A 15,365-nucleotide genomic window follows, 5' to 3' on the forward strand; every position below is an offset into this window, starting at 1 on the left:
CCTGCTGATGCATCCCTGCTGACGCGCTCGAAACCTCCCCTCTCAAGCCTGGCTCTCTCCCAGACCCAGGCTGTGACCAAAGCCGCATTCACCATTTCACTTCCAGCGCAGGCTGACCAGGGCATATCCAGCTCTGTTCGCAACCATGCAGATTATAATAAGCAATTTCAAGCTGTGTTGTCCAGGTATTGTGACATAATACCCTATCATGTCATGATATGACTATACATTTCCCTTGTACTTATGGTATGTTTTGATCTGAATCCAAAATACACGTGTTTTTTTTCCACAGCACAGTATAAAGAGAGCCCTCATGAAGCTGCGTTTATTTTTGAAGATCTCTCTTTGATTTTTGTCTGGCGGGGCACACAGAATGGCGGCATTTACTGGGTGATACTGTGTGATATTTATCCTCCCGTCAGACTTCAGTGGGGACAAGACACCTATAGTCACTCGCTGAGAGAAACTGTGTATATTCTATCTCATAGTATATTCTATCTCACGGTATCTTCACAAAAAGAATAAATGCCTTCCTGGAAGATATATTTTAGCCAAATGTATTTAATTTTAGTCAAACATAAGTTTTCTGAGTCACAGGAAGAGTAACTGGATTAAATTTAATAGTCTCCAATATACAGGAAGTCTCTTTTGGGCTCAAACCATATGAAGCAACACATTTTGAGATAACAAAAAATAGAAGATCAAGCTAGGAAGCTGACAACGAAAATATATATTTTGCTCCCTGCTTTTTTATCCTTTTCACAACAATCAAATAATTTATTTTGTAGAAAATGATGGGGCAGATGAAAAATTCAGATACTTCGTTTTGCTGCAGAGGAGGTTGGGAAGCCCAGACGTCCCCTCGGTCTCATTCTCAAAGGCCTCGGGTCCATCCTGAGCGAGGAATGGCAGCAACGTGCTGGATGTTAGCAAGGTCCCACTCTCCACAGCTGCTACACACTGGGGTTATTTTAAGCTCTGAAGACAGTTTATCATATTACATTTCTGAAAAATGGTCCAATGTGAGTCATATTTACTTCACATTTCTCTTGCTGCAGGCTCCGCTATTGGCTGCGGGATATTTATTACCTCTGATGCCTGCTCTGAGAATCTCCTTTCTGGGTCTGTATTTCACATTTAATGAGTGCTTTTGCAATTTCATGACTGTTTTCTGAAGTTAAGGCAGCAGTTTGCAAAGCCTAATGGTTTATGACCTGTTTCAGACTTCACTGACTTCTGCCCATTACTATGTACATGAAACTACTCATGTTGCTCCAAAATGTTGCTTCTCCCTCATTCTGCTGTGTATCAGCCAGTACTTTGAAAGCACAGACTTTAAGAGCAACGACAGGGACCATCTCACCTCAACCAGGACAAATTAGTCCACGTGATAGTGACTGAACCACATCCAGTGGGGCCACTGGTCAGTGATGGTGCAGAAGGGGGACCACACACTCCAGTGGGAAATGTCCAAGAGCTCACAGCCTCCTTTGGTTGAAGCTATCTGTGCACCTACAATTGAGTCGTTCCATTCATGGCGTAGCAGGGATGGATTCCTTCCTCATGCTCAGGTTGCAGCATCCAAAGGCACAATACAGACTGCCACCAGCTACTGTTGGGATTCTCCATGACTGGTTACTGCCTGGCCTTCGTCACACTCATCCAGTCTATGCCTAAACATGACGGCTTCAGAGCTTCAAGAACACCAGTCAATCTCATGCCCAGCAGCCTCACTCCTCGGGAGAAGAGGCTATGAGCACATAACCCACAGCTACACTCTGTCTTGGCCATCCGCAGGTCATCAGATTCACAGTGTATCTTTAAATTGCTTGGTAGGTTGTGAAGCTGCTGCAAACCTCACCACCTGCTGTGCTGAGTGATGTGTCTGCGGTTTTGATCTTACTTTTTTTTTTATGATAAATACATAGTGGCATATGCACTTAAAACAAACATGCTCTGGAAAAAAAAAACAACCTCCCGACAAATTTCCCCTACTCCTTCCCAAAACAAAACTGAAATAAACAAACCAAAACCTCTACAAAAACAAAATACACCCCTGCACTTGCTCCTTTCTGCTGGGGAGAGAATGACAGAACAGATGTATAACAGAAGCTATTTATGTTGGTTAATACATTACTGGGGAGATGCTGAGAGATTGTAGTGATAAGTTTAGAAGCAAGCATATAGGAAATATATTGGAATAGAGCAGATCCCCACCTGCCCACAATGTCATTCTACCAAGCATTCATTTCTAAGTGATGTGTCACAGAAATCCTTACCAGGTTCGTGTGAAAAATACATGTGAAATACGGAGCGCACTCAGAGCCTTTCTGTACAACAACATCCTACGGAAATTCTCACTCTTCTGCATCCTCCTTGCTTTCACATTTCACAGAAATGTCCCCCTTCACTTGCAACCATCACAAGGAGCTGTACGCAGAGTACTGGGAGTTATAATAATGCCCGTATTTAGTTTTTTAAATTTTCTCTTCTTGCAAATATTTGTAGTCAGAAAGTGCTCTTGTGCTCCATGGGAAAATATCGGTTTCAATGAAATTGTAATTTTCATTATCAGGATGATCAAATTAACAACATTAAAATAACAATGACAGAATCATTCATTTCCTATTTCAAAGCAAAATAAAACAACACTTTGAAATGGTGATTCAAAGCATGTTTAGCTAGAGCAACTCTTGTTATTTGGATCAAAACCACTGATCTTCCCCCAACACTTTTTATTAAAGATGTTTCAAAATTTGCTATTCTGCAAAGTCTCAGCTTTTCACCTCTCCACGCTCCTCCTTGGAACACAAACTGGCTATTGAAATGTCCCCAAAGGAAGGCATTCTCTTTCCTAAATAAGAATAATGATGACAAGAACAACAATGAGAATGAAAGTGGCAATAACCTGATCATAACACACAGGGCTGTGTTACAAGACAGCGATAAAGTTAAAGTTCCCTCTGCTGGGAAGACTTTCTGAATGCTCTGGCTGGACTCCTACTAATCAAAGATCAGATGATAAAACATATTCATAAAAGCTGTCACTATCAAAGTGTCCTGCAGGCTCTTATTTCCCCTCTATCCCAAGCTCATTAATATTTAGACAAATTGCTATCCAATAGCCAACAAGCTGGTGCCTGGCCTCCCCCCGCCATCCTGCGCTGAGCTGCGCAGTGTTATCTTTGCTTGCCGATGAAGTTGTGCCTCCTTCTTGTCCCCCGAGCTTTGATGCCATCCCAGCATGTGGGAAATTAACTTTTGCCTACCGTGTTCACCCACAAGATGCGTATCTCTGCTGAAATTTTCCTTGAAGAGAAGGGAAAGCCCGAAAAAGGAAGGATGCGGAAAAAAGAAAAAGGCTATCTACTTTTATCAGAGCATCACTTCAGAATGTCACCGTGGCATGTAAATGCAGAAAATGCATATACTGCCTGTAAATTCATTCTTGTGACTGGCAGTACCTTTGGTTTGAGTCAAACCTGGCCAAAAATGTTCTTAGCCTAAACTGGGACAAGAAACTTTCCTGGTCCAATGAGCTTGCATGTAAAACCAGGTGTGTGCCAGCAGTGCAGTGACGTGCTGTGCCTCTTGGAGCTGTGGAGAGGGTGAACGACAGCAGGGTCCTGCCGCGTCTGGTGGCCTTGGTGCTTGGCCTGTCCATATGCTCTCCAACCAACCAACCAACCTCCAACCAACATCCAGAGCAGACCTCTTAGGAATGATTGGTACATATGATCCACATCCCAAGCCACAGCTCATGAATCCTTTTTCAGCCTCACAAACCCTAAGCACCTCTGCCCTGGACACAAAACACTGGATGTATCAAAAACCTCATCCCTGCCTCACCTGTGGTCCTGCCTCAGGTGAATATACACATACCACAAGAAAGATCCCTCAGCTATTACAGACATTACTTACTGGACATATAACTTGTGCAAATAAATAAGAAAATCTATCAGAGTCATTCTTGCAGTTATTTAGTTCTTATGCTTTTAATTCTTTTTCTTTTCTTTTTGAATGTCTTTGTATGAACAAGGCTTTGAGAAGATTTGTGTTTCATGGGCTCCTGCAGTAGGCAAAATCTCTTCAGAAGACTTGTGGGAATACAGCTTTCAAAAATGAAGGAGGTATTCCCAGACATTATTTAGAAATAAGTCTCTGCTTGTGTCTCTATCACAGATTTACATCTTCTGCATTTCACGCAGTTTTCCAGCCACCTTATATTGTGCTAGCTTCTCCAAGAAAAATTGTCTAAAAGTAATCACAAGAGTCATTAATTTATACAGAGAATAAATGTCTCCACCAAAAGTCCCTTTAGGAACCCTTTGGACTTTGGGGCCTACTGAACTTTCAGGGAGCAGAACTATTGACTGAAATGGGAACCAGAAGGAAAACTCAGTACTTCTCTGAGCTTTCTAAAGGCCAATAATACTTAAAGCCACTCAGTGTGCTCCATAATCTTTGGCACAGACCATATAACTTTTCACTGGTCACCTACTGTATTATTTCTCCCTACTTTACTGGCATTTTATAGCTTCCCTATAATGCTAGAATGACCTTTTTTTCTAACGGCAGCAAAATAAATGACCGATAAAAATTGATTGCAAATGTGTGGCTTTAGAAAATCTTGTTTGCATTTCTGTAAATCCCCTCAAAAGAACTGCCCAGCATAAATTTAGAATGGTATTTTTATGGTACCAAGTTTGAGGTCCCAAGTTCACGGGTGTGAGACCTGTGAACCTTTGGATTCCTTCTGAATCTGTAACTGATTCAGAAAACTACACTATGGTTCAGGAAGGAAGGTCAAAAAAGAACCTGTTCAGTTCCAAACCATGCAGAAATATTAAATCACATGAACTGGAAGAAGGTTCATTGGGGAAGGCAACCCACCTTGGAGAAATATCACATCCTTGCTGCATGAAAGCTCCCAGGGAGAACCAGAGACTGTTGAATATCCCAAACTCATTTGTCTGGTCATTGGCCGGCTGGTCTCGTCCTTCTTCAAATTCCTCAGTGTGCCATTCATAAGGGCTGAAGCGACTCACCAGGAAGAGGACAACGCTTACTCCGATGTAGGCAAAAACAATGCACATCCATATCTCATAAGCCAAAGGATCCAGAAAGGAAAAAACTCCTGGTTTGGACTTCTGAGGTTTTTTTATCATGATCGAGATACCTAAACTCATGAATGGTTTGGAAAAGTCTATAACTTCTTCTCGAACCAGAGTGATGGTTAATGGTGCCACAGCCACATCTGCCCTCTGAAAAGGAGAGACAGAAAAGAGATTTGCATTGTGGGGATAAAATATATTTACTAACTCCAGCTTATGTTCCTTTCATCTCTGTTTACCCCCACCATCTCAGAAAAAATCAGACAAAACCAATTGCAAGAGAAATGTTAAAAAGGAGCAGCCCATAATATTGGTAGATTATTTCCATTTTATCACTACTGATTACCAATTCTGTTCTGAAATCACCGTATTTTCTTTTTGCAGCCACCTAGGTCTTCTTGTCTGATTTATTCACTGATGTCACAGTCTGATGCAGATGATTTTCGCTAAAAGAGCTTTATCATCCAGACATCAAAAGAGGCAAGGAAAGGCCAATTGCCTGAAAAAGGATGCCAGGATGTTTACTTCCATCAGAAGCTGTTTTTTGATTGCATAACTGATGCAGGAGAAGAGGAAAAATGTCCCAGTCACACTGAGGTGCACTCTCCACTTATCTTACAATCTGTCTTGAATATGGAAAGGGAAATGCATTGAAAAGGCTGTCAGCATATACCGTGGAGCTACCAATGACACAGAGACTTGGGCACTGATGCTCCCCACACTAATTTCCCCTGTCTCTACATGGGAAAATTAGACCCCTCTGACTTAAAACATCACAGAATGCGAACTACCAGAGTGAGCCAGGTTTAGAAGTGTAGAGTGCAGGTGTGTATCTGAGATGATGGAAATGGGTGGCTAGACAGAAAATGGTCTAGTCCTACTGTTCACCAGTCATATGCTAAGTGTTTGACATCTTCTTTCATCCTGCCATTATCATGCAAATATAAAACAGAGTAAAATTTGGAGATTCTACCCATGGGAAAGTTTGACTTTTCGATACTTGTTCTTCCGAAAATGGAAACAAAAAGAATCTTGGAACTGTTGAAAGGAAACATTTTGACATTTCCATAGGCACAAAATGTGCCGTCCCTCCCTAAATTAAAATGTTTTAGTTGGGCTGATTATTTGCATTATCAGAGCTGAAGTCCTCAAGACAGCTCAGGCTGACAGAAGGCAGGGCTCCTTTTTACTCTAGGGCTTGAATGTGTTCTCAAGTACCGAAAGCTAAAGACAATGGACGAGGTTGGAAACTCACCCCATAAACGAGTTCTCCCACCATGCCGTTCCACGTTTTCGTGTCGGGGTCCCGGGCTCCGTACTTCCCATCTCTGACAATCTCCAGCCTATAGTGGTAGCCAACATGCTTTGCGATCTCAGCAGCGAGCTCCACACAATAGCCTTCATACCTCTCATTGCCTTCAAACTGGTTGGCGTTCTTCTTGAGCATCACATATGGGTCTTCCTGGCAGAGAAGACCAATATTGAGCCATGCTCCACATTTCTAGAGATGCATATGAGGGGCTCAGACTAGAGCCCAGCTTCTGGTCCCCTTGCAAAACTCTAGCTTTATGTTCCTGTACCAAAGGGCACAGTCAACATTTTAGAAGGTACGAAGTGTGATTTTTATTGTGGCATTTTCTATTTATTCATGTCTGTGTGCAGCTTCTGCAGGGATGGACCCGAGGGAAATGGATTAGCTGAGGGGTTTTAGGTAACAAACCTTTCAGTGCAGCTCTGCAAGGGATATTTAGTGCATCTGAGCTCTGAATTTTTAAAGGCATGTCTGCCTGTGTGGGCACAGGCAGAATCAAATCTGCTGGACAGGAGAGAGCCCTAAAGATGTTTAACTCCGTTTGGGTATTATGTCTTCTCCATAGACTCGCAGTAAGTATTCAACAAACAAGTTAGTAAAATTTCATCTGTTTCTGCAGGGTAAGCGTATACAATGACACAATACATGATACTATACATTATGGGGTACCTATTATTCCTTCACGATTATGGTGGAGATTTGTTTTTAAAGCTATGATTCAGCCTCTTTGCACAATACAGCTTATCCTTCCCAGAATTACAGCCCCCATTCTCTGGGCTAAATACAAAGCACAGGTATAATGTTCCTAATTTACCTATGCTGATGCCTCTACTATCTTGTCATAATCTTTTGTATTTTCTACACTAAGCATGAAAGCTCTTTAATACCTTTTTAATTAGCCATGGCAATTTTCAGATACCTTTATGGACCCGGCAGGAAACAGTAAGTGCTGTTATTATTATTATATTATTATTATTATTGCTATTATAAAAATGATATAGTACAAGAAGGGCACATGAGGGGGAAGAGGGAGTCTGCACATCAGGGAGGTGGGAGAGAGGGAGAGCTGGGATAGAAGTCGTAACACTTACTAGGATAGTTGTGACTATGTAAGTCCTGTTCTGGAGGCTTGTAGACTCATTGCCGCTTTGAGTATCTATGGCTGCTGGAACCAACTTCTCATCTTCATTCCAATAACCAATCTGCCGAATACAAAACCAGGATATCTCTTTGATAACTCATTGTAATATTAACCAAGATACGGTAACAGCAGCATCGAAGCAGGTCATCTCTCTCTGTATGTTCATACCCAACCAGAGATCTCCTTTCCTGATTATTGACGTCTTTTGCCAGGGGGACCAGGAACTCCCCCATTCCACCATGCCTTCAGCCTGAAAATAATGTCCATGATACGTTATGGTAGCAGAGTGCTTGTATGCACATAAAAACAATTGGCACAAGTACAGGGGGATTATTGCAATTCCCTGCCCCATCCCTACTCCAGGAGTTCACACTTCCCCTGTGTGACTTCCGAGTATTTTTCTAATGGTGAGCATGTGCGCTGCATGTCCAGATGCTATAGGGTGATAAAGTACTATCCTGAAGCTGAAAGCCTGCATGAACATAGGACTGACTCTGAACACATCTTCAGGCAACAGGACAAAAAATCAAGTGAGGAAAAACACCCCACCCCTGGCCAATGTCAAAAAGTTTGGGGTTATGAATAAACTGAACAGCTGTAGTGGGAAGAACTCTCATGTTAAGCTGTGTTTATTAATAAGCAGGGATTTGGGCTGATCTATCACCACTTGCAGGTAAAGCAGAGTGCCACTGAATATCACTAGGAAGATCATTGTTGAGGTCATCCACTTTGAGGGCTTGATTTTATAAGAGGTTTTCCACCACCTCATGTAAGTATGCAGTTGCCTGAGCTCTGCTCACGTGAAAGGAATTTCTTATCACAGTAAATGGGGAAGGGTATTAACACAGGGCACGACCAGGAGCCTGCTGATGGCAGATTAGAGATCATAACAGCTCAGGAGAAAAAATCTACGCAGGCTTCTCATCTCTCTTCATTGCACAGACAAAAAGAAAGGAGAGTGAGGAAAGAGATTCCAAAGCTCTGCCCTAGGGCAACATAAATGGAGACACATATGTTTGTTTTGTACCTCTAACCTGGTGGATCTAAGATACAATATGCATCGTGGCAGTGATGTACACGTCTTCCAAACAAATATTATTTCTATCAGTAAATACACAGCAAAATCAAGACATTTAGCCATTCTGATTCTTCTCCTCTAAACTCTCTCTAGATTGCCAACTTCTTGAAGTTCAGAGCCCTGAACTGGACATAATACTGCATTTGTCCTCTTATGAACACCATGTAGAGGAGGACTTTGTATGTCTTCAAAATGACACTTCTTTTATTTCTCAGTGAGAAATTTGCCTTTTTTCGCTTGACTGTGGTTGGCTCTGATCTCACATCGGCTGCTCTCAGGTGTAAGTATGAATTGGGGGTAGGGGCTGTAAATGTGGAACTTTCACTATTTGCAGTTTTTCTTAATTTCAAACAAGTATTTTATTTTTCAGGGGATTGAGGGGGTTCAGAGGGTTTCCAGTGAATGACCCATTCCAAAACATTTAGTAGTTCTCCTTTATCGATAGAATAACTGAGTTATTCTTTGTTCTTCAAATATGTAGTATCTAAAGTGGGACATAAGCACATGGAGTCAGATTTTCAAAAGGATAAATGTTTCAAGGGCTCAGCACCCCTGAATGAGGCCAGAATTTTCAAAGTGCCTGGGATATAGAAAGAGATCAACACTCCAGAATGGCACAAATGTCTGTGTAGCTATCAGGACATGGTAGTGGTAAAGCTCTTGCCACTTCAAGGAGAGCAGAATTAGGTCAACATAAAGGGTTCACCTACACTTGTTAGGGCAGACAGCTTCTGCATGGCTCTGCCTTGGCTCATCCTTGGAAAAGAAAAGTGGGAGAGCAAAAAACAGACAGTCGTGTAGCTGAGCCTGGGCCAGTGTGCCCTGCCTATAGCAAGACTGAGCTGGCCAAGATTTTACTATCCTGAAAATCCCTGAGATGCCCTTGTTGCTCTTGATAACCCCTTCCATACATTGTATTTTTTTAGTAATATACCATGAGTTCTCCCTAGTGCTTTGTGTTGCTCAGGCAGAGAGCTGGGAATGCACTTGTGGCGACTCCACATGCAAGCTTTCATGAACAGAAACGTCTGTTGAGACCTAACCACACCGTGACTCTAACACCAGGTTGGTGCCTGACACAGGATCTCAGGTCACTCTCTACTTTACCTTTCTGATTCCATCATGTTTCATCTCAATCACATGGAGGGTGTAGTTGGTCCTCCGTCCCTTCTCATTAAACTGGACGTTGCCAGACAATCCTTCAAAACGGACCTTAAAGACATAAATATCAATGAGGAGAGCAAATTGGTCAGCATCTCAAGCAGTGGTGATTCGGCAGCAGTAAGAAGCGAGAGGAAGAAGGATGGACAGTGCAGTCACGTTTCTCAGATCCGTGCAGGGGAGACAGGACATCTACCTGACACCAGGCTTTCACTTAGGTTCACTCTCTACAGCATGCCTGGCCATTCTCTTAACTTACCCTTTCTCTTAAAACTTAGCGGTCTATTACTGAGCTCAGCGATGCGTAAGAGCTAGATCAGATGTGTGAGCCCATCACCTCTTGCGATGTAACAGTGAGCTATATCAGCTCTGAACTCCTTGGGCTTTGTGGTTTTTTCTATTTTCTAAATCTGACCTGGAGTCAGGTTTTGGTAAAGAATTTGTCATTTCAAATCAAGAACTGTATTTGGAGGAAATACAAAACCGTGGCCACGGCTCCCAGCTGCTGTCTTTCGATAGAGAGGAGTCTTTCGGTAAACAAGCAAATTTAATTACTTCTGCACCAGCCTAATAAAACCTGACAATTTAGTATTGTAAATATTGTAAATGAAATTTGCATAGGAAACTTTGAATCATAAATCTCTGCTGATAACACTGCCAAGCTGAAGAGCGTTGCTCACATCACATCCCACTTCCTGAACTTCGCTTCTCAGCGTGGCCATTTGACTTGCTGCAAAAGTGGCCAGCCTGGCATGGAGAAGGGCTTCCAACTGGAGCCACATATCGTGTGTGGGGACCAGGCAGCAGGGACCAGGAACATGGGAAAAGGAGTGCAAATTTGGGTCTCTATAGAGATCACCTGGAGAAGTGCTCATGCTACTGGATTGGGAATTAAACATTTGTTCTCAGCCTTTCCACTTGCTTTGGACAAATCCATTGTCCCTGCAACTGAACTCTTCCCACATGTAAAATAGGAACAGGTATTTAGCAGTCTTTTTAAGTACTCTGAGATCCTCAGAATAAAGACCCATGGTGAAGAAATGAGGATATATCATTATGGAGGAAATCTGTTGCTAATCTGCCTAAACTGTGTTTGTCTTCCAGCTATTATTGGACAGATTTGTCATGAAAATGAACATCTGCTAGTATTTTCTGAAGCTACTTCAAATCGAGAGGTATTCCTGGTGACATTTGGAGAAACATGCTTTTCCCTTCTCACAAAACGCAACATGCCCATAAAAGACAGATGCACTAGAAAAGCACCATTGTCTTAAGCACTCCCGTGCCTGCTTTTTTATGGCCCCTTTGGTTTTCTTTTCAGGTCTTGACCGATTCTGAAGCTCAGGTCATGGGTGCTTTGTAGTTTTATATGCACTAAAAGGCAGGTGTACAGCATCAATTTCTCCTATCTGAATGAATGAAATCTTAATCCTGTGATATCCCTGTGGCACTGAAATGGCAAAAGGGGTCTCTCCCACCCCTCCTGCAGGCTGCAGCACAACTTCTCCACCATTTACCATCCTCTGAGACACCCTGAATCACTACAAAATATAATGAGGACTAATTTCAACAATACTAAGCACCAGTAAAGTTAACTGGAGACATGGAGCATTTAAGCGCATTTGTGTACAAGACAAGGGCATGTGGTTTGGGAGAGCTGGACGAGAAGGATGCTGTTGTGGCCTTCTGGTTTACAGGGTTAGTCAGCAGTTAGGGACTAGCTAACTGCTTACTAGATGTGGTAACCAAACAATGTTACAAAAAAGTCTGTCAAAAATTATCATGATCTTTTCAAAGTACAACTGAAACCTCAGTGTATTGGTTTAAAGCAATATTTTGTGAGCATTTTCCTGGAAAAAAAAGTAATTCTCTTTAATAAAAGCATACATTTTGCTGAAACGTGTCAGATTTCTGTTTTTGAAAAATTGCCGAATGTTTCAAATTGCTTTTCAGCTTTACTCCTGCCATCCATGACTCCTTCCTACACTAAACAGAAATAAGGCAATTCAGGAGCTTATTCCAGACATTTGAGTAGAATGAAGTAGAGAAACTTTTTGCTTTTAAACAGCTTATAAAATTTTAGGCATTAGCAAATGGGAGGTGAAGAGAAAGCACACTGTGAATAGTTCTAAGAATTGTCCTAATTGTGAGTCTTTGTAGAAAGGATAATACAAACCTTCAATCTAATTGTAAGTTCTTCTATTTCCACCTGCCTCTTTCTTGCTACAATACTAGATGCTGGATGATTATTAAATTCATAGTTAAAATTTCCCTAGGAGACTTCTTTCACTGCATGTTTCAGAGCCTTTTATTTTGACCATCACAACTGAACTGGTCAAACTTTTTGAAAATGATAATTTTTCAATGGTAGAGAAATAACTTTTGGAAATAGCTCTTCATGTTCTTTGCCCAAAATCACTACAGTTGAAAAATTAAGTGTTTTGAAACTGTTTTAATGAAGAGATGAGGAAACTTCAGAGGAGATTTTCCAACACAGGCACACAAAATTTTATTTTCTAGCTGTCTAATTTTGATATCCTATTCTCATAAATTCAATAAAGGAAAATGCTTGAGAACCCATTGCTCATCAGAAGGCTTCCAAGTATTTCATGTTTATTAGGTAATGGATCTCCCTAATGCATCAAAGAGGCTGATTTTGTTATAAGAGTTTGGAGAAGCTAGGACAGTGATTTGCCCAAGGTCATACAGAAAGTCAATGACAGGCTTGGGAGCAAACTGAATCCAAGCAATAAAATCAAATCAGATGCAAGATTTGGTTTTAAAGGATTTGTTGTTTACCAGTAAGCCAAAACCAAATCAAAGCAAAATACTTAGGGAAACTTACATATGATGCAAATTTAACCAAATTAATTTTGTTCTTCTTGCCTTCTTCACAGTTAAGTAAAGAAGATGGGATAAGCTATATTTGGATAACACTGAACTAGCAGTATTTGCAAGGAATCCATCTATTTTTGTCTGAAAAAAAAAAATGCTAGAAATGAATGTCAGTCTTGAAATTTAATGAAATTTTGAAATGCTCTACCTTTCTAGGTCTTTGGTAGGAGTGTATTGTTTTTCTCTCTCGCTGTAAGTTTCATTTAGTTTTTTTGTTTATTCAAAAATCTAAATTTTTATGCAGGATGAAAAAGCAAGATTATCAGATTTAAGGAATAAACTATCTAAACAGCTATTATTAAGAATTCTACAAATCCTCACAGTCTGAAACAAGCTATAATCTGGGCTTTGAGGGCATTTTGACAACAGCCAACTCATAAGGCAAAATTCACATGGTTTCAAACTTCATTAGCAGTCTGGAACTGAAGCCGAGTTCACAGAGAGTCAAAGAAACTGCAAAAAATATGGTCTGAGCAGGTCTCTCTCTTGGGAAGGGGAAGATAAAAATAGGGACCCATGATTTTACGGGATAATATTTTTATGCTTTTCTTTCCCAGAACTTCAAACAGAAATTAGAGAAGGCAAGGACACATCGGATGGCACCAGGAGAAGCAGTTTGCTGGATGCACCCCTGAACTCTTTAGGAGAACTGGCTCTAATCTGGAAGGGTCAGTTCCTCATCCCAAGCGATTTGTTTGAGTTTTTCTGTGGCTAATCACCCCTTTTCCCTCGCCCACAGGCTACGTTCAGCCGTGCCCACAGTGCACACATCGGTTGGGTTTCGAACCTGCTGCAGCGCTCTCTGGATGTCGATGCCTTGTCCCCAGGGCACGGCCGGGTTGGCAAGGCAGTCCCCGGCATTGCCGCGACGGGAGATGTCAATCCGCTGCCTCCGCAGGTTCTGAAATGCCTCTGCCATCACCCGGACCCCGTCGTACGTTAGGGCTGACGTGTACTAGAAAGAGAAGAGGAGTTGTATGTTGCCCGTTAAGGTGAGGTGACCTCGGGCGTGCTACACTGGTTCACCTCACAGCAACTTTTCAGATAATTTGTCCTGGTTTTGTCCTTCCATCTATGAAGTTCAACAGCCTTTTGCTCCCTGTAATCACTACTGTCCTGTTAACTCATGAAAGTTGGTGCCTTCTCTCCCAGAGGATGGGGAGTGAAGGAGAAGCTCCTGATGCGGATTCAGATTGCACTCCCTGAAGAGGACTCAGCCTTAAAAGCCATTCACCTGTTACCCAAGTCTTTGTGTTTAATTAGAATCATTGACCTGAACATTTAAGTGTATACAGTGTAAACGTGAGATACTTGAAATCAAGCAACAAGTGACTCTTTCTGCTCACAGATGGAGACCAAAATACTCTATTTCAATGTGTAAAAATTCTGCAAAAGATGAGTTTATTCAAGCAGAAACTTGTACAGAAATCAGTGTAAAACTCTTGGCATGAACGGTAACCATTAGAGCTAATTCTTTTTTCTATGATCACCTGCTGATTTATTTGCTTGCAATTTTCTTAAACTAATATTTCCAAAGCTGACATTTCTGTTGCTGAGTGTTTGTCACAAGTGTATTTGTTTTCAAACGTCAGATAAAAAAAAAACAACCTTGCCCCTCCACGCCCCCCTTGACAGCTTCAGAGTCTTCTGACTGTGTTAGGAATTAAAATATATTTCCCCTCTGTTGAACACACTGATTTGAAATGCTCAGAAAGAACATCTGGAAAGACTTTATTATCACTGGATATGTAGTAAACAAGTCAAAGGTTAAGGAGTTAATGAGGCTTTTTCTTTTTTATATACTGAACTTTATGATATGTTTAATCCTTAGTTTTGAGGAGGGTAAAAACTGGGAGACTGAGTGAATATGCTAACTTGTGTATTTCTTAGCAGGCAGCAGCTACTGCCTAGTAAAATTTAGACAATGCTGAGGCACCTGGAACAGATAATGTTCATAATTATGTTAAGTGACAGGTTTTCAGAGCGAGATTAAAGAGCTCTGTGTGATCACAAAAAGGTGAGCATAGCTTGAACTGAGCCAGATGGACCCCAAATTAAATGTTTTTTTTATACCACTTGCCTTTGGCCTCTTCCAGTCCACACGAGGATGCTCCCTGGCATCATTATTCCTCCACTGCTGCATGATCCTGGCAGGAACAGCATCTGTGTAATTCACCAACTGGAAGCCAGTTACGTTGGCTCCGCTCTCCTTGAATTTGGTGAGGTCAATGTCCATGAATCCCTAGTACAGGAGAGAAACAGGAGAAGCTCATTAGAGGAACACACCTCTGGGTGGATAAGAGGAATCCTGCCTATCTATGCATATAGCCGCCAGCTTAGGCAAAATCTCTTCCCTCTGCAAGGTAAGGTCCAATTCAAGAGAGGGACCGCTTCACCGAGCACACAGTGAACTTGCCTTTCCCACAGGCTCTGAGCTGGACATATCCTGCAGTTTCCACCCGGGGAGACAAATACTCATATTAATAACAGCTTATTTGCAAGAAAGCTAGCAAAATAACGGAAAAATATATCCCGAATAATGCTTGGATGAAAATAACAAAATTCTCAAAATGTATTAGAAAGAATTATTCACCCAGCTCTAACTTTTATGCACTCAGCCACCAATGGAGAGGCTACTTCTTTCCAAGTCATAATTTGTAGGGA

At 41.6% G+C, this 15,365-nt stretch overlaps 1 protein-coding gene across 3 annotated transcripts in view; it reads right to left on the reverse strand.

Annotated features, from left to right (window-relative positions):
• Positions 1 to 15,365, reverse strand: part of GRIA1 (glutamate receptor, ionotropic, AMPA 1) — a 125,229-nt gene that overhangs the window by 30,764 nt on the left and 79,100 nt on the right. For all 3 annotated transcript variants that reach the window (XM_009575188.1, XM_009575187.1, XM_009575189.1), the window contains 6 exons: positions 14,782 to 14,943; positions 13,489 to 13,656; positions 9,753 to 9,857; positions 7,518 to 7,628; positions 6,370 to 6,576; positions 4,894 to 5,264 (listed from right to left, as the gene is read on the reverse strand). In XM_009575188.1, coding sequence (XP_009573483.1) covers positions 4,894 to 5,264; positions 6,370 to 6,576; positions 7,518 to 7,628; positions 9,753 to 9,857; positions 13,489 to 13,656; positions 14,782 to 14,943 — 1,124 coding nt within the window. The remainder of the gene's footprint in view (positions 1 to 4,893; positions 5,265 to 6,369; positions 6,577 to 7,517; positions 7,629 to 9,752; positions 9,858 to 13,488; positions 13,657 to 14,781; positions 14,944 to 15,365) is intronic.

This window comes from Fulmarus glacialis, unplaced genomic scaffold, assembly GCF_000690835.1.
Source record: "Fulmarus glacialis isolate BGI_N327 unplaced genomic scaffold, ASM69083v1 scaffold9533, whole genome shotgun sequence".
Taxonomy (NCBI): domain Eukaryota; kingdom Metazoa; phylum Chordata; class Aves; order Procellariiformes; family Procellariidae; genus Fulmarus; species Fulmarus glacialis.